Source organism: Hippoglossus stenolepis, chromosome 1, assembly GCF_022539355.2.
Source record: "Hippoglossus stenolepis isolate QCI-W04-F060 chromosome 1, HSTE1.2, whole genome shotgun sequence".
Lineage (NCBI taxonomy): Eukaryota > Metazoa > Chordata > Actinopteri > Pleuronectiformes > Pleuronectidae > Hippoglossus > Hippoglossus stenolepis.
This window is the reverse complement of record NC_061483.1, coordinates 1,677,203-1,696,344: the sequence shown is the minus strand read 5'-3', so window position 1 is coordinate 1,696,344 and position 19,142 is coordinate 1,677,203. Positions and strand designations below refer to the sequence as shown.

Sequence of the window (19,142 nt, the reverse complement as noted above, 5' to 3'; positions counted from 1 at the left end):
TCAGGTGTGACATCATACAGTGAGATTCAACTTCATGTGTTTTGCTTCATGTGTGATTCTTCAGTCAGTGTCATGTATGTTGTGTTGCATGTTTCTGTGATGTTTTTATGTCTGAGTCATGAACTGAGCTGATCTCCTTCAATAGGACTTTGTGGTGATGTTGTGTGTTTGTGTGACACTCCTAGTGTCTCAGGTTTATGTTTACGTTCAGTGATCAGCTGATCAGGACTCAGGACGTCTGGTTGTCTTCCTGCTGTGTGTATGTGTGTGTTTGTGTGTTTGTGTGTTTTCTGAGGTCAGACAGTGAAGAACAGTTTGTGTTTCAACAGTAACGGCTGAAGCTGATCTCAGATACACGTTCAGGTCCTCATCAGTTTGAGCAACGGTCATGTGACTGTTTTTATATATAAATGATTGGATGTTGTGTGTGCGTGTGTGTGTGTGTGTGTGTGTGTGTGTGTGTGTGTGTGTGTGTGTGTGTGTGTGTGTGTGTGTGTGTGTGTGTGTGTGTGTGTGTGTGTGTGTGTTGTGTGTGTGTGAGAGAAAGAACGTTCACAATGGCAACAAATCCAACGCAGTATCTTTCTCTACAGCACATCCACAAAGGTCTCAGCCCTTACCACCACAACCTCTCTTGACATCTTTGTCAGTGTCTTCTTCGTGTGTGGCTCCGCTTCTTCATCCCAAGATTTTAGTTTTTGCGTCCGTTGCATTTTAGAAGCGTCAGTCTGCAGAAACTCTGGAGTCTCTCCCTCAGACATCTGCGTTCCCACATACACCTGCTTCTGAGAAATGCTGGGGTGTCTCCGGAGTTCAGTGCTATCTGAAAGCAGCTTATTGTGAAAAGAAATCATTATGTGTTGATATTGTGGCCACTAACAAATCTTCTTATGGTCACTGAGAAGAGTAAGAATAAGAAACTGCAGAGGTCAGAGGTCGTCAGCTGAGTAGGAGATCTTACAGGTTTACATTAAACAGCCAGAGGGGTCTACAATCTGTCAGTGGAAAGGATCTTTGTGTGGACTGTCTGTAGTTCTGTCTCATCTGCAGAGACTCATCAGGACGTCCTGATGTCAGATTCATCAGAACGTGTCGTGGTGAACCAGGGAGAGACAGGGAGACAGACAGGGAGACACACAGGGAGACAAACTCTGCTGATGAGACAATTAAACAACAACAAACACTGATAGAAGGTAACGACTCAGCACTTTAAAGAACCAGGATGTTCTCAGCTGTCAGACTCTCTGATTGGTGCAGTTTGATCCAATCAGAAGTTCTGAATCCAAAGCCCCTTTCAGACCTGAACTGAAGTCCAGACATGTTACTGAAATGTTCTGGAGGTTCTATATGTGAGAACACAAAATCCTCAGGGTCAGTCAGTCTGGATACTCTCAGTTTTTCCTGCCAGCCCCTGAGTGAAGACTTCAGAAAACCTCAGAGTGAGTTCGTGTGAGAGTACGACAGGAAGTTCTCTGGAGAATTCACTGAGAGCGAGTGGACGTTTCTGACACGTGACGGACGTGAAAGAGGGGTTGGTTGAAAAAGAGGACATGTCTTCATACGTGTAGAAGACGAAGACGTCAACTTGGAAACACGATGAGGTTCCAGATCTTTTGGTGATGAGGGCCGACGCCGGTGTGGATGAGCTGTAAACAACAACACTGATCTTTCCACAGCAGAGTTTATACGTCATGTCCGGCCTCCTGCTGCTCTACAGGCTCCGCCCCTGCTGCTCTACAGGCTCCGCCCTTCGCCTGGATGTTCCCACATGTTCCTGTTGGTGTGAACGAGTCGGACCCGGAACAATCTTGTGAAAGACAAACTCCAGAAAATGTCCAGACATGATTTTCTGGACATTTCTTGGTCTCTGAGGAGGAGTGAGAAAGATCAACTGAGTCAGTCAACATGTTGGTGTGTTTCAGTGACTCCTCCTCCTCCTCCTCCTGAACCCCCCTCTCTCTCTCTTTTATCTGGTTTTGAGGGTTTGGGCCTCCTCCCTCCTCCCTCCTCTCTGGTTGACTGGCTCCAGGAGTCCTGCAGAGACACTGTCCCCAAAACCAGAGCCTGTCTGCCCCTGGTCAGCCCCCCCCCCCTCCACTGTCTCTGCAGCACAATACAACCACATTATTTGAGTTAGAGTCAAACATCTCTTCTTCTGTTGGACACATGAAGAGTAGAAACATTTGTGTTTGAATCTTTTCATCTCATCTGGTGAAATCCTCCAACATTCACATCATCTCCTCTGAGACGGAGAAACAAACTAAATGTCAAAGGAACAGACGACATCGTTTTGTTCTGTGTTGTTATGACCGGAAAAATGTTAGCCTAGCTTTTGTTTAAGTTGTTTGTTGTTCCAGACTCTTTCTGCTGGGTGGTATCTCACTTCTTCATCAGCCTGTCCATCCTCCTCCTCATCACATGATTGACAGCTGAGTGTTTGTCCCCACCCCTCATCTCTACCAGCTCCTAACACACACACACACACACACACACACACACACACACACACACACACACACACACACACACACACACACACACACACACACACACACACACACGAGTGCTCCTCAAACTGATTAGCTTACTGATGTGTCCTGATCACTGCAGCAGCTCAGTTCCCACACACACAGATGACCCAGTTACCTACTGTATGAGAGAGAGAGTGTGTGTGTGTGTGTGTGTGTGTGTGGTGTGTGTGTGTGTGTGTGTGGTCTGAATGATAGGAGAAACCAGAGCTCAGACGCCAAATAACTGATAACAAATTATGCCATTTATGTATATTTAGTCTTTTTTTGTTTGGTCGCCACCAGGGGGCGATCACGGTGATTAGGGATCTGACCGTCCCTCCACCAAACTAATCCTCTCCAGGTCTTTTAATGTTCTGAACTGTGTGTGTGTGTGTGTGTGTGTGTGTGTGTGTGTGTGTGTGTGTGTGTGTGTGTGTGTGTGTGTGTGTGTGTGTGTGTGTGTGTGTGTGTGTGTGTGTGTGTGTGTGTGTGTGAAAGAGTCGTCTGTCAGGAGGGTGAAGAGGAGGCGGCCTCCTCTTTTATGTAGAACACACACATCCTCCCTTCCCCCTCCGTTCAACCCTCACAAAGAGGAGGTCAGAGGTCGGCTTCTTGGCGGTGGTTTCAAACACACGCACTTCAAAGGCCGATGTCATTCCCTTACCCCCCCCCGTCAGTGCTCGTCTATTTATTAATTGCGTGTGCGTAAGGTTGTGTGTGGAACAGACTCACCTGAGCCTGTTTGTTCTCATTACGTCTCTTTACATCAGGGGTCAGAGGTCAACCTCACTGTGATGTCATGTGACCTGTAGCTGCCACCTCTCTCTCCGCAGGCCTATGGCTGGGCGCTGGAGGGTATGCGTCATCTAGCCGGCATCAGTATGGAGGAGTGCACCCTGCCAGACAAATGCCAGGCTGTGATTGGCTGCCTAGAGGACTACCACAGTCTGCACCCACCAATCCCAGACTCCCATTTTCAGGAGATGAAGGCGGCGGCGGGTGAGCTGCGGGGCGAGCGAGGCCTCCGTCAGTGGAGCTTCGCCTGGTCCAAGTGTCAGGAGACTAAGAAGGTGTTTGACAGGAAGATGGAGTCGGCGATCAGGACACGAGACTCCGCCCAGAGACGTTGCTCTGACCCCGCCCCTATTAGAAGCTCCACCTCCTCCAGGAAGACGCCATCAGGACTCCGAAGGGTCTCCGAGACCTCCTGCCCCATAGAGGACGCCAACACCTCCTCACCTTCTCGTAACGCCTCCATCCTGCTCCCCCTCACCTCCTCACCCATCACCTCCACCCCCCAGCACACACCGCTCCTCCAGCGTCTGTTCCGCAGCAGCTCCTCGGACGTGTCTTCAGTCCGGGTGGATGTCTGCTCCTCCAGTCCCAGCCTCCCCCGCCTCGACTCCCCCTCCCCTTCTTCCTCCTCCTCCTCCTCCTTCTCCGGCAGGCGGCAGCATCTTAGGAAAACTCAGAGCTTCGACTGCCCCTCCACCCCCGAGGCGTTGCGGTACGGACCATGTCCTCGCACCCACAGCGAGCCGGTACGCAGAGGAAACACCGGCGTGTTCATCCGCGGCCTGGAGGTCAGCAGCTCCGAGGCGGCCGACCACACGCTCTGCCCCAGGACGCCTGCTCACAGCTGGGCAGGACAGGGACACAGCCCCGGGACGCCCGGGACGCCCGGCACCCCGAGAACCATCGGCAGCCCCGCAGCTGACCCCCGACCCAGGGGAAGGTGGGTTATCTGCAGCAGGTGGAGGAAGTTACTTCACAATAAAAGTCTGTAAACATCTACGACTGACGACAAGAATTTAGTCAGTGAACTTACCGAATAAATAATAATAAGATAAAATAATAATACATTTTCCATGACAATGTGCAGCAGGAGAAATAAAGTGTGTTTGACGTATTGTTCCTCTGGTGTCCGTGCAGTAAGCTGCGTCACATCGTGGAGGAAATGATCACCACGGAGCAGGAGTACGTGCGCTCGCTGCAATACATCATCCATCACTACTTCCCTGAGATGGACCGCGTCGACCTTCCTCAGGACCTGAGGGGGAAACGATCCGTCGTCTTCGGGAACCTGGAGAAACTTCTGGACTTTCACAGTCAGTTCTTCCTCCGAGAGCTGGAGTCCTGCTGGAAACATCCGCTCAGAGTCCCTCACTGCTTCCTCCGACACGTAGGTCGCTCAGCACGCCGACACATTCTCCTTATGGATTATTAGAATGATTAATGTGTAACAACACAGAGAAGCTGCATCTGATCAAACAGGTGTGTGTGTGTGTGTGTGTGTGTGTGTGTGTGTGTGTCTCTCAGCTCATCCATATGTTGTTGTCGTTCACAGCAGGAACAGTTCGGTCTCTACGCTCTTTACAGTAAAAACAAACCTAAGTCTGACACTCTGCTGTCCAACCACGGAAACTCCTTCTTCAGGGTGAGAACTCACACCATGACCTTTGACCTCTGGCGTTGCATGACTCCCTCTGACTGACCTCTGACCTTTTCTCTTCCGCCCAGAGGAAACAGGTGGAGCTGGGCGATAAGATGGACCTGTCGTCCTACCTGTTGAAGCCCATTCAGAGGATGAGTAAATACGCTCTGCTGCTCACCGACCTCATCAAGGAGGTGGGCGTGGCTCAGGAGGCGGAGCTTGTCGCCCTGCAGGACGCCACCAACATGGTCAAGTTTCAGCTTCGCCACGGCAACGACCTGCTGGCAATGGACGCCATCCGAGAATGTGACGTAAGTAAAGGTCTCTGGTCAGAGTCCGACCTGAACACCTGACTCAGTGTGACATCACTTCCTGATGATGACATCAGAGATGATGATAATTAGAAATCAGACTCTGCAGAACTTCATGTAGAATCTTGATGTTTTAAGTTTCCTTCAGTGTCGCAGTGATCCAGTGAAAACCGTCTGTAAATCACAAACTGGAGCTGGTCACAGTCACTTCAGCTGCTTTTATTTTGAAACTCTGACTGAGCATCATTGCAGGTGAACCTGAAGGAGCAGGGTCAGCTGATCCGTCAGGACGAGTTCACCATCTGGAGCGGCAGGAGGAAATGTCAGCGCCACATCTTCCTGTTCGATGAGTTGGTTCTCTTCAGTAAACCCAAGAAGATGGAGGGAGGTCTGGACGTGTTCATCTACAAACACTCCTTCAAGGTAACCAGCACGGAGCGAGTCGCTACGACGTGGTCTCTGATGACAGTCTGAGCTGAAAACACCTGTTTGTCCTTCAGACCGCAGACGTGGGTCTGACCGAGTCGACGGGGGACAGCGGGCTTCGGTTTGAGATCTGGTTCAGGAGGAGGACGTCCAAGAATCAGAAGTTCATCCTTCAGGCTGCGACGCCTGACGTCAAACACGCCTGGACCGGGGACATCGCCCGAATCCTGTGGACGCAGGCCAACAAGAACAAAGGTACAGAGAGAGGGGCGTTCATCGTGCTCTGTGATGTCATCATGTGAGGACTGTGATGGTGATCTGTGTGTGTCTGTGTGTGTCTGTGTGTGTGCAGAGATGCGTCTGAAGGAGATGGTGTCGATGGGAGTTGGTAACAAACCGTTTCTGGACATAAAGCCGAGCGACGCCGCCATCAGTGACCGAGCTGTTCACTACATCATGAAGAGCCGAGGTAACGACACGCACACACACACACACACACACACACACACACACACACACACACACACACACACACACACACACAACTCAATGTCCACGACAGTTTCTATAAAGCTTCATGTTTTACCAGACAGACGTAAATATGAGGAATCAAACGTGTGACGTCTGATTCACTGGAGATCCCGAGCAACAAGTTTTATTTTAAGTTTGAGAGGATCCATCAGTCGTTGATACAGTTGTTAAATATTGTAATGATCAGTAGAAGCTGATCACTGATCAGTAAACATATTGACGTGTGTTCAGGTGCCAGGACGAGGGCGTCCATCGCCGTCTCCGTCTTCGACCACTCTAACCCTTTTAAGCGAGGAGTGGTGACCTCCGACCCCTCGAGCTCGGGGCCTTCGTCCTCCAGTCTGCTGGGGCCGCTCAACCTGCACATGTTCAGGTGCGACACACACCTGATGTTTAGTTTGAATTCAAACTTTATCGATGTCACACGTTTCCTTTACACGCCTCCTGCCCCCTCAGCCAAAACGTGCCCCCCTCCCATGCTGCGGACGGCTCCTTCATCACTTCCTGTATCGAGGAAGACGAGCAGGAGCACGAGACGAGCAGTCAGCCCTCCATGAGTACGTACAGTGTGTCGGCCATGTTGTTCAGAGATAGTGTTTCTAACAGGAGGTATCACTCCTCACAGATTGTGTGTCTCTCTCTCTCTCAGCCACAGAGAGTTCAGGCTCGTCGTCTCGCTGCCTCTCCGGATCCACAGGCTCCGACAGCGGCTGCGTCTCCTCCCACCTCCAGGAGGCGCTGCCCGAGGAGCTGAGCCTCCCTGGCCAGCCCTCCTCTTCCTCCAACAAGCAGCACCTGAGCAGCCAGTACATTTCATCAGTGAGTGCACACACACACACACACACACACACTATGACGTGATGGAAACTCTGGGTTCAGACGTTAACTGTTTATGTTCGTATTCAGAAAACTGCCGCTGTGATGGGCCCCTCCACCACCGTGTGATGCCGCTCAGCCGCAGCACTCACCTGTAAGTCTGTGTACTTCCTGTCTGACATCATCACTGTTCATCACTTCAATCTGGAGTTAAACCTGAGACCAGTCTACTGACATAAACCCAACTTTATTCATAACAGCCACATGGAACAGAAATGAATCACAATATAAAGTTTATGAATTGATCGTGTGATTAATCTGTGTGTGTGTGTGTGTGTGTGTGTGTGTTTGTGTTTGTGTGTCTCCTGCAGGTTTGTGTTCTTCCTGCTGCAGTTTGACCGTCACTGAAAAAGTTTGAATGTTTTATTTATGTTTGAAGCTTCGGTCGTTTGTTCTGTAAATACGACGTAAGATTTTCAGTTTGTGAGCTGATCCAGGGCCTGAGTGAGGGTGTGTGTGCGTGTGTGTGTGTGTGCGTGTGTGTGTTTGTGTGTGTGTGTGTGAACTGATCCAGGATCAGCTGGACTCTGTACATGTGTGTAAATAAACCACAGCTGAGCATCTGCTGTCACTTTTCTTACTTGAATAAACCGATGACACGTTGTTGTCATCTCACGTTCGTCATGTGTGTGTGTTCAGTGACCGACTCACGGGGGGGGGGCTGTGGGGGCTGTGGCTCCTTAAAAAGTATTAAAATGTCTTAAATTCACTGGATGTGATTTAATTTCATCATGAAAACGTAGAAGAAGAAAAGGGAGTTTGGTCCTAAATTTTATTTCAAGTGATAAAAAGGTTTTAAATATTCTTATACTTATTTATAGCTTCAGTTTGATGTCACATGATCAATAATCAGATCCGTTAACGAAGCAAACAGCTGAAGGTTCTGGTTCTGTGGGATGTGGCCCCGCCCATCCCGGAGCAGCAGAAACACCCACTTCCTGTGAGCGCTGAGTGACGTCACTAGGATCTGACGCGAGAGAGACTGATACAACAGCTCCACCTGCTGGTGAAAGTTAGACTGTGCATCTAGTGCAGGATTATTATTATTATTCACTGAAGGTCGCTTTCCTTCTCCTGATTGGTCCAGACAGGAGCGAGGAGGCGGAGCCACAGGACACCTTCCTCTGATTCAAAGTGAAGATCAGAGAAAGTCAAGTTTTGTTATTAGCCTCAGTTTTTCTTTTTGAACTTGTAAAGCAGCTTGTCACCGTGTTTGAAAGATGCTTTAATAGTCAAGTTTATTATTATTTGATTGTGACTGTGGAGAAAAACCGGATGATTGAGTGGCTGTGGAGCGCCACCTAGTGGGTCACAGTGGAAACAGGTGCGAGCAGGAAGGTCAGAGATTAATTGACAGATTGTGAAGTTGATAGAAAAAGTCTTTTATTTCATTTTTTGTACAATCAGTTGCAGTGACATCACAAACAGGAAGTGGAGGTCAAAGGTCACCACAGCGATGATGAGCGCAAACGTCCACAGTGATTTCTTTTCACAATTAAAGCTTCCGGAAAACTTTTCACTCCAAGAAAAACACGTAAATCTACAGATTTTTACACAAAAAAATCAGGATCAATAAAAAGAAAACATTCTAACGTGTAAACATTCAGCTCCTGGATGAATTTATGTCTCAGGAAAGAATCTGCACGGATCAATACATTTTCCATTTTCAGATTTTCTGTTGATTCTCAATTTTTAGATTTGAATGAAACTGAAGCAAAAAATTATTTGAAGTAAAAGTTTTCTGTGTAAAAATCTCAGACTTTATCAGACTCAGATTTTAATGTGAAAATAAAAGTGACAATTTTCTTCAATAATATAAACATCGACACTTTTTATCATTATAAGACATTTTTGCATAGAATAGTTACCAAGTGAAAATAAAAACATTTAAACAAATTAAAAAACAAAGTTTTATAATGAAACAGAAAATAATCAGTAAAAAGAGAAAAAGCTGAAATGAAGCAGATTCTTATCGATCAGCTGATCAAACAGTTTCTAGACTTTATGATAAAAGTCTTCATTTTGAACTTTCTCTCATTTCACAGAAAAAACACTGAAGAACAAAATAAAAGTTAAAAAAATAAAATATACTTTGTTTTGTTTCTTATAAAAACATGAACGACATAAACGATGGTTATTGAAGTCAGGAGGTGAAGATTAGACTAATGTATTAGAAAAACAAAATACTGGTGAATTTTTAATGAAAGACATAAATATTAAGTGTTTTTTAAAATAATATTAATCAGGTTGATAGATTTTTTAATAATATTGATCAGCTTGATTGATGTGACCTTGAATGAAAATGAGTTTGATAGAAACATCATTAAAAAATACAAAGAGCAGCAGGACGCGAGTTAATAAAGACAATAAGATGATTGATAATATAATAACTGATTAATAATAGAACTGGTTGATAGTTGATGAATAATAATAATACTGCTGCAGTGAGTCTGTAAACACGTCACACAGTTCAACACCTTATGATTTAAATTCCTTCAGTCACATGACGACAGTAAAATAAAACAGGTTGATGATGAAGATGAAGATTAATCATTCCAATGTTTTATTATAATCAGTTAATCAATAACTTTGTTTCTGTATGTTTGTCCTGTGATTCGCTGGAGACCAGGTCAAACCCCGCCTCTCGCCCAATAACAGCTGTGATTGGCTCCAGCTCAACCTTCATCCCGGCCATCAAGGGTTAAATGGCGGAGACGAATATATGATTAATTAATAACGTTATCATGACGACGCAGTTTTAACTTTTCTGTTTGACATTTGATTCCTTCATCTTCTTCAGTACTGTCAGTCCTCGTTTCTTTTCATTATTAATTCTTCACTGTTTTCTCTTCAGTCTGTTCATTATATATGAATAAAAAATATCTAACTATTAATATGTATATTAGCATAACTCTTATTTTATAAATTTAGTTTTGTCATTGAAATAATTCAGTTAAGACATATTAAAGAAATCGTTAATGACCAGGATTATTTAACTGAAGTAAAATGGATGAAAAATTGAATCCGAGATGAAATATGATCGATAATAAATAAATGGAAATAAAATGTAAGTGTTTCAAATTTGAAATTATAAATAAATATGTTTGACTCAATTCAAAAATTAACTGATTAAAGAATCAGAACTTTTAACCTTTGTAAATTTTTAGTTTAGATTCTCTATTTTCCAAAAGTCATTTTAAATGATCGACTTCTAAATTTCTAAATTTTATTTTTCCTGCCGTGAACTCGTTTCAACAGTGAAACATAAAAACTGATGGAACTTCAACCCAAAGACTTTAAAAATAAATGATCATACTTTTTCATAATTTAATCAAAATTATAAATATAATTCTAAGTTTATATATGAATAAAATCTATAAAATGATTTTCTGATCCTTTAAGGCTTCGATCTTTGAAAAATAAATTCAGTGCTGAAACTTTTAAACTATGAAAGAAAATAATATTAAAACATGAAAACTTCAAACAAAGCTCTGCATCTTCATCCTCCTCCTCATCGTCACTTGCGTTCTCTTTCTTTACAAACTCTTCTTCAGAGAGAGAGCGACGAGGAGGAGGAGCCTGTTTAGTTCCTCATGTTTCCACAGTTCTGATGTTCCTCCTGCTGCAGGGGAGGAGGAGGAGGAGGAGGAGGAGGAGGAGGAGGAGGAGGAAGAGGAGGAGGAGGGAGGAGGAGGAGGAGGAGGAGGAGGAGGACGAAGGCTCCATCTACAGCAGTGAACACCTGAAGAAACTCTTTTTCGAGCGAGACTCTGTGATCTTCACTGGACCAGCGCCACCTGGTGGGTTATTGTCGTTCTATAGGAAGAAGAAGGAGTGTGAGCAGTTTGTTTAGACTCATTATTCTTCATCACTTCATATATCACAAAAATACCATAAATCATAAAACTGTCATAAAATGTGACGTCATGAAAGTTTCATAGTCACATCAGTTTGTCAGGTAAACGGGACAAAGGTCAAATTATTGTTTGTCATGTCCAGAATTAAATCCTCAGGTGAACAGAAACATGTGACTTCCTGTCTGAAGATGACGATGAAGATGAAGATGACGATGAAGACATTGTTCTTTAATGGACTCACCATCTTTCTGTTCAGTCTCATCATGATGTCTCTGGCGAGTGTGAAAAAGCCCTGAAGACATAAAAACATCAGTTTGATGCAGTTGTGTGAACGGATGTGAATCTGCTGTGTGTGTGTGTGTGTGTGTGTGTGGACATATAGTAAATCGTATATTAAATGTGTGACTGATGAATGAAGATCAGAACTCACCTCCTCCACGTTGATGCTGGACTTTGCGCTGGTTTCTAAAAACTTGATTCCGTAATCTATCGCCAACTGAACAAGAGAAAAAGTCACGTTTTGATATTTTCTTATTAAAACGTTTAACTTGTTGACGATGAATCAGCCAGTTTCTGTTATTTCTCTTAACGTCAGTTTAAATCCACCTTCTCTCCTCGTTCTTTGGACACTTGTCTCTTGTCGTTCATGTCACATTTGTTTCCCAGAACCATTCGCTCCACGTCGGAGGACGCGTGCTGCAGAGTAAACACAGAGGAGCAGAGAGACACGTGAAGCTCGGGGGTTTGCTCAAGGGCACAGCAGCAGGAGGAGCTGGACTCAAACCACAGACCCTGAGATTAACTGTCTAAACTTTTTAAACGGATGAAATGTAAATATGATAAATATATGACATTAAATATAATAAATATAACATTAAGTTACATATAATAAATGTAATATTATACATATATGAAATATATCATGTTTCCTATGAGACTCGGTGGCGTCGACCTCCAGAAAAACTACGTTAAAAATATATAAATGATCCCAAGCGATGAAATGATGTCACTTCCTCCTCACGTTTTAAAACGGACTCTTCCCATTGGCTCACTGAACTGACCCCGCCCCCCCTCACCTCCTCAATGTTCCGGATCCAGTTCCTGATGTTGTCGAAGGATTTCTCGTTGGTGATGTCATACACCAGCATGATGCCCTGAAACACAGCGGACAGGAAGTGACATCAGCACAGGAAGTGACATCAGAACAGGAAGTGTTTGTCTCATGTTTATAGAAACTGAACCAATCAGCTTCAGTTTGTCTGAAGATCATCACAGATTGTTCAGATGTGACTTAAACTGTGGTTAAAGTCATCAAACTCATCAGACTCATCAGATTCAGACTCATCAGAGTCATCAGACTCAGATTCAAACTCATCAGACTCATCAGACTCAAACTCATCAAACTCATCAGATTCAGATTCATCAGACTCATCAGATTCAGACTCATCAGACTCAGATTCAAACTCATCAGACTCATCAAACTCATCAGATTCAGGTTCATCAGACTCATCAGACTCAAACTCATCAGACTCATCAAACTCATCAGATTCAGGTTCATCAGACTCATCAGATTCAGACTCATCAGATTCATCAGATTCATCAGATTCAAAGTCATCAGATTCAGACTCATCAGACTCAGACTCATCAGACTAATCAGACTAATCAGACTCAGATTCAAACTCATCAGACTCATCAAACTCATCAGATTCAGGTTCATCAGACTCATCAGACTCAAACTCATCAGACTCATCAGACTCATCAGATTCAGACTCATCGATTTAAACTCATCAGATTCAGACTCTTCAGATTCATCAGATTCATCAGACTCATCAGACTAATCAGACTCAGATTCAAACTCATCAGACTCATCAAACTCATCAGATTCAGGTTCATCAGACTCATCAGACTCATCAGATTCAAACTCATCAGACTCATCAAACTCATCAGATTCAGGTTCATCAGACTCATCGATTTAAACTCATCAGATTCATCAGACTCATCAGACTCATCAGATTCAGACTCATCAGACTCATCGATTTAAACTCATCAGATTCATCAGACTCATCAGATTCGTCAGATTCATCAGACTAATCAGACTCAGATTCAAACTCATCAGACTCATCAACTCATCAGATTCAGGTTCATCAGACTCATCAGACTCATCAGATTCAAACTCATCAGATTCAGGTTCATCAGACTCATCAGACTCATCAGATTCAGACTCATCAGACTCATCGATTTAAACTCATCAGATTCATCAAACTCATCAGATTCAGGTTCATCAGACTCATCAGATTCAAACTCATCAGATTCAGGTTCATCAGACTCATCAGACTCATCAGATTCAGACTCATCAGACTCATCGATTTAAACTCATCAGATTCATCAGACTCATCAGATTCATCAGACTCATCAGATTCAGACTCATCAGACTCATCGATTTAAACTCATCAGACTCATCAGATTCAGACTCATCAGATTCATCAGACTCATCAGATTCATCAGACTCATCAGATTCATCAGACTAATCAGACTCAGATTCAAACTCATCAGACTCATCAAACTCATCAGATTCTGGTTCATCAGACTCATCAGACTCATCAGATTCATACTCATCAGACTCATCATCTCTGAGACATCTGGTTCTGGTGGAGAAGTAAAACCTTCAAACATAACGTCTCAGTTATATATATATATATATATATATATACACACACAGTATATATATATCTCAGTAGAATGTGTATATATGAGGTGCTGAGGAAGGGGCGTGTCTTACCATGGCTCCTCTGTAATAGGCTGTTGTGATGGTCCTGAACCTCTCCTGACCCGCCGTGTCCCTGAGGAAACAGGAAGTAGACTGTGGTCAGTTCAACCAATCAGCATCATCATCGGAGAGTGTGTGCGCTTGTGTTTCTATAGTTGTCAAAACCATCGTTGTGAGGACATTTTGGTATTAGGGTCAGAATTAGGTTTAGGTTTAGGTTGTGTGTGTGTGTGTGTGTGTGTGTGTGTGTGTGTTCCACACTCACCATATCTGAAGTTTGATTTTCTTTCCGTCAAAATCTATCGTCCTGATTTTAAAATCAATTCCTGAAAGAGACAGAAACGAGTGTCAGGTCACATGATGATCAATCAACCAACAGTTTCAGCTCAGTAGCGCCCCCTGTGTACAGAGTCAGTCTGCAGATGAGACTTCAGCAGGAAGTCAAAACTCCGCCCTGCTGGAGGACTGAGGTGCGTTTGTTTTGTAGCTCTGCAAGTTACATCTGTCAGCTGAGTGGGCGTGTCTCTGCAGGAGAAACAGGAAGTCAAAATATTTTTAACAAATGACTTCCTGCTGCGAAGAGAAAAGCTCAGTTTCCTCCCTCACACCTCCCTCACTGCTCCCTCACTGCTCCTTCACTGCTCCCTCACTGCTCCTTCACTCCTCCCTCACTGCTCCCTCACACCTCCTTCACTCCTCCCTCACTGCTCCCTCACTCCTCCCTCACTCCTCCCTCACTCCTCCCTCACTGCTCCCTCACTGCTCCCTCACTGCTCCCTCACTGCTCCCTCACTCCTCCCTCACTGCTCCCTCACACCTCCCTCACTCCTCCCTCACACCTCCTTCACTCCTCCCTCACTCCTCCTTCACTCCTCCCTCCTCTGCTCCCTCACACCTCCTTCACTCCTCCCTCACTGCTCCCTCACTGCTCCCTCACTCCTCCCTCACTCCTCCCTCACACCTCCTTCACTCCTCCTTCACTCCTCCTTCACTCCTCCGTCAGACGACCTCATCAGGTCCAACATCATCATGATTCTAACGTCTCTGAGTTCCTCTTGTTCACGTCTCAGTTGTTGTAATGTTTCATTTCTTCTGTTCAATATGAGACAAAGTGACGTCACAACTGTTTATTATTATTTAATTATCGAGCTTTAAATTGATTGAAGAAAAGCAGATTTTATTTATTCTTTATTATAACTAATGATCATTTTTACTTTCAATTAATTAATCAGTTACTGTCTCTGTTAATCATCAGTGTTCTGAGTAGAGGCACAGATGATGTATCAGATTACTGCAGATGTATCAGTAACAGTTCAGGATCTACGCGGCGGCGGCGGCGGCGGCGGCGGCAGCGAGTTGAAGTCCCGACAGTCGATACGTCCCTGAGACGTCATCGCTCTGACAGCTTCAGCGCTGAGGAGAGACTTCCTGACAGGAAACGTGATGTCATGGTGAAGCAGCTCAGGTTTCCTGTCTGAGAGGGCGGCGGCTGACAGCAGCTCCCAGGTCACGGCGCCCATGTCTCCACCCACAGGAGGAATCAAGCCGCCACAGAGGAAATGACCTCACAGCTCCACAGGAAGTCACCACTTCACTGCTGCGTTCACTTCACGAGTTTTATTACAAACAATTTTCAATCTGTTGTGTTATACAGGTGAAGAGGTGAAAATGTGCTTAAGGTAAATTAACACTTAAGCTTTGGATGCTAGCATGTGTGTTTTGGGAACTCAGGGACAATTCATCTACCCCGACTTCACGGAGAAGCAGTTGTCTGACATCGCACAACAATGGCGGCGCTCATGGAGACGTGGATGCTGTAGCTGAGGCTCGTTGACCCTCTGTCGGACTATAAAAGTAAAATCAAATGTATAATAGCGTCTGTTGCCTCATGAGTCGTTTCCCTCCTCTTTGTTTCTGTATGAACGGAGGCGGCTCTGGTCACGAGGCAAATAAACATCAGCTTCTCACGGTCAGACATGTTTGTTCGCGTTTGACGTCATCACCGTGCATTGGAACGCTTGGAAGTCGGAACTCGGAAGTTTCAAGTCGGGATATCTGAGTTGTGGATAAAGCAGCATCAGTTTAGGCTAAATGCTAATATGCTAAAATCAACTGCATCAGTGAAACTGGAAAACACACACACACACACACACACACACACACACACACACACACACACACACACACACACACACACACACACACACACACACACACACACACACACACACACACACAGGTCAGCTGACCCCGCCTCCTGCTGACAGAGCGTCCTCTGTCCACAGCAGCAGAGGAAGTGGGAGCTCATTTAACTTTCATACAGACCAGCAGCTGAACTGGGAGACATGTGACATGATGTCGCTGTGATGTCACTGTGATGTCACTGTGGTGAAGCAGGCGGACGAATAACTGCAGGTCTGACAGAGCAGAAGACTCCGCCCACTCCGACACAGGTGTGACAGGTGACCCTGCAGCTGTGGAGTCAGGATCCTGACGGACCAACATGGCCGACCACTAAACTGAACCTGAACCTGAACAGGTCTGAACCTGAACCAGGTCTGAACCTTCACTCCTCACAGAAACGGTCCTCACTGAGATAGGAACTCAGCCCCTCACACACACAGGGCGGCACAGTGACAGTGTTGAGAGACGAAGACGATCTCACTTCCTGTTTCCACCAGAGAGACAGAGGAGCTACACACAGGAAGCACTGTGTGTGTGTCTCTGTGTGTGTCTCTGTGTGTGTGTGTACCTGTACGTTGATCAGTCTGAGGACCTGTGACAGCTTTTAACATATTAAGAACATTTAACCCCGAAGAGGACATGAAGTCCATCAGTGACTGTATATAAAGAACATTGGGGTCAGAGTACAGTAGTGATTGTGGAGTGTAACAGGATCCCGCCCATACACGCTCTCAACCAATCAGGAGCCAGTCTCAGCTGTCAATCATGACGTCTCAGCATGATTGACACTTGAACAAAATTAGTGAGATAAAAAACTACCTGAACTGACAGAAACCATCTTTGACAAACATTTACTTTACTCTACTTTGATTTTGTTAGTTTGGTCCATGTCCCATCTGCTAACATGGAGGAGGCGGGGCCTGCAGCCAGACACCAGGGGGGGGCGATCCAGATGTTTTGGCTTCACCTGTGGGAGCTGACTCCATCTTTATTTACAGTGAGTGACTGTTCATCGATCAGCTGATCAGAGTCAGGACAGATGTTGGTGTCACAGTGATCAGTGTGACACAGACACACACACAGCCACACTCACACAGAGACAGAGACAGACACACACTCACACACACACACAGACACTCACACACACACACACACACACAGACACACACACACACACAACCACACACACACACACACACACACACAGAGAGACACACACACACACAGACACAAACAGACACCACACAGACACTCACACAGACACAGACACACACACACTCTCTCTCACTCACCGATAGTGGAGATGAACGTGGTGTTAAACGCGTCCTCGCTGAACCGGAACAGGAGGCAGGTTTTACCGACGCCGCTGTCCCCGATCAGCAGCAGTTTGAACAGATAGTCGTACGTCTTCGCCATCCTCCCGAGTTGTCCCGGTGTTTCCGGTAACGGAGCCTCCTCACTGTGTCCGGGCCTCTGCTCGACCCCCGGCTCGGCTGGACTCTGGTTCCGGGCTGGTCTCTGGTTCCGGGCTGGTCTCCACTGACACGGACCCAGGAGCAGGAAACGGTTCCGCTTCAAGCTGACTGGAATACACCCACTACACATCCGGAACGCGACTTTCAAAATAAAGCTATGTACTCTGTATCTGTTATATTAACTCATTTAATCTTCATCATCACTTCATATTAACATTACATGTATCACATGTGACGATCAACTGCTACACTTTGTAATTATATCATATAAATCATATGTTTGATTCATCAATAATTTCATCTGATGTAATTTCAAAATATATTAATGTTTAACATTAACTTTATCATAAAATACGTAAATATATTATATCACATTTATTTTATTATGCTGTGGATGTTATTTTGTGTCGGTAACTTCCTGTATTGAGCCACTGATGAGAAAATCCAGTGTGACTGAATCACGGGCTTTTATTTCGTATGTGAGTCCACCGTTTCCGGTCTGTCATCTCGCAGCTTGGCGCGGGCAGGGGGCGTGGTGCTGTGACGTTGATTCTCGGTGTGCGCGTGTGCCTGTGAGTGAGCGTGTGTGTGTGTGTGCGTGTTATAAACCCGAATCTAATGGAAAAACTTAACGTCTTTTAAACGTTGATAAATCACATGAAACTCCGATGAATCCAAACACAGAGAATCATAGAAGAACCAGACACTGAAGAACCTGAGTAAAGGTTAAAGGTCAAAGGTCACATCATATCATAGGGGAACATTTTGGTGCTGCCCTGACAAAGCACAGTGGAGTTAAAAAAAAACGTCCTTTTCACAAACGAACATTCACAGGGCCTTCGAACTGTCGGTGCTCGGGCCCTCGTAAGCGAAATCAGACACAAGTTCATTTCATGAAAATGACACGAATCTTTTCCTTTATCTCTTCTTTGCTTTCTCTGAGTACGTGGACCTCCTCTATTAACTCGTTATTTCTTTCCCTCAAAAGCTCTACTTCCCTTTTCAATTGCACAACCTCTTTTTTAGATCGTTAGACTTTTTCTGGCGTGTTTTAATGTGATGTTTTTTTCACATTTTTCTACAAACTCTGACTTTGTTGCTCTACACGTTTACAACTGTGCCTTACTACTCCTCAAAAGACTAATAGTCGTCACGTGCCTCAAGCGGCTGTCAGACTGTACCAATGGCGTGATGCCTTTTCTCTTACAGTAGCAGGTTGTCTCTCCGCCACCAGGGGAAGATTGCTCGGTCCCAGCTGTTTTTCTTCTGGTGATTTATATTATTCTTAACATGATCATTAAATGGACTATGTCATATAGTGATTGATTAGTGATTTAATGACTTGTACTGTTCTTACAGTAATAAGCTGCAAACTTTTTAATTTGAAGTTCGGCAGTGCATGCCATTCACTAGAAAAATTATGATCAAAGGCAAGATCAATGCCAATTAAGATGAATGACACACCTCTGATTTTGGCTGTGTAATAGCTTTTAACATATATATATAATCATACATGTAAGGAAGAAGTCGTCACTGCAGACATGGCTAATAGATCGGCCTAATGCACCTTCAAAGGAGTCATTTGCAACTAATATTTTCTGGGTTAATCACTTACAGTGTTCAGGCTTCTATTCCTCGAGAAAATAGAGCAAACCACTTTACAATGTTGGGATTATTATACCTTATGCGTGAAACCATTAAATGGTGTCTCTTTGGGCATTCAATAAATTTGCTGGGCACTCGGCGATACTACTTTGTATTGTGTGCGTTT

At 44.8% G+C, this 19,142-nt stretch overlaps 2 protein-coding genes across 4 annotated transcripts in view; one reads left to right on the top strand and one right to left on the bottom strand.

Annotated features, from left to right (window-relative positions):
* plekhg4 (pleckstrin homology domain containing, family G (with RhoGef domain) member 4) overlaps window positions 1-7,708 on the top strand; it is a 42,441-nt gene extending 34,733 nt beyond the window's left edge. For all 3 annotated transcript variants that reach the window (XM_035184846.2, XM_035184929.2, XM_047342831.1), the window contains 12 exons: window positions 3,344-4,245; window positions 4,443-4,692; window positions 4,858-4,947; window positions 5,031-5,255; window positions 5,508-5,678; window positions 5,756-5,936; window positions 6,034-6,150; window positions 6,444-6,585; window positions 6,669-6,769; window positions 6,862-7,031; window positions 7,119-7,182; window positions 7,400-7,708. In XM_035184846.2, the coding sequence (XP_035040737.2) occupies window positions 3,344-4,245; window positions 4,443-4,692; window positions 4,858-4,947; window positions 5,031-5,255; window positions 5,508-5,678; window positions 5,756-5,936; window positions 6,034-6,150; window positions 6,444-6,585; window positions 6,669-6,769; window positions 6,862-7,031; window positions 7,119-7,157 (2,388 nt within the window). In that variant the 3' untranslated portion in view covers window positions 7,158-7,182; window positions 7,400-7,708. The remainder of the gene's footprint in view (window positions 1-3,343; window positions 4,246-4,442; window positions 4,693-4,857; window positions 4,948-5,030; window positions 5,256-5,507; window positions 5,679-5,755; window positions 5,937-6,033; window positions 6,151-6,443; window positions 6,586-6,668; window positions 6,770-6,861; window positions 7,032-7,118; window positions 7,183-7,399) is intronic.
* A 741-nt stretch (window positions 7,709-8,449) lies between these two features.
* Window positions 8,450-17,491, bottom strand: LOC118100350 (ras-related protein Rab-8B). Its single transcript, XM_035145368.2, has 8 exons — window positions 17,189-17,491; window positions 13,978-14,038; window positions 13,725-13,785; window positions 12,022-12,099; window positions 11,552-11,641; window positions 11,376-11,441; window positions 11,187-11,237; window positions 8,450-10,904 (listed from the first exon to the last, which is right to left on the bottom strand). The coding sequence occupies exons 1-8, from the start codon at window positions 17,310-17,312 to the stop codon at window positions 10,815-10,817; spliced, it is 621 nt and encodes a 206-aa protein (XP_035001259.1). The 5' UTR covers window positions 17,313-17,491; the 3' UTR covers window positions 8,450-10,814.
* Window positions 17,492-19,142: the final 1,651 nt, after the last annotated feature.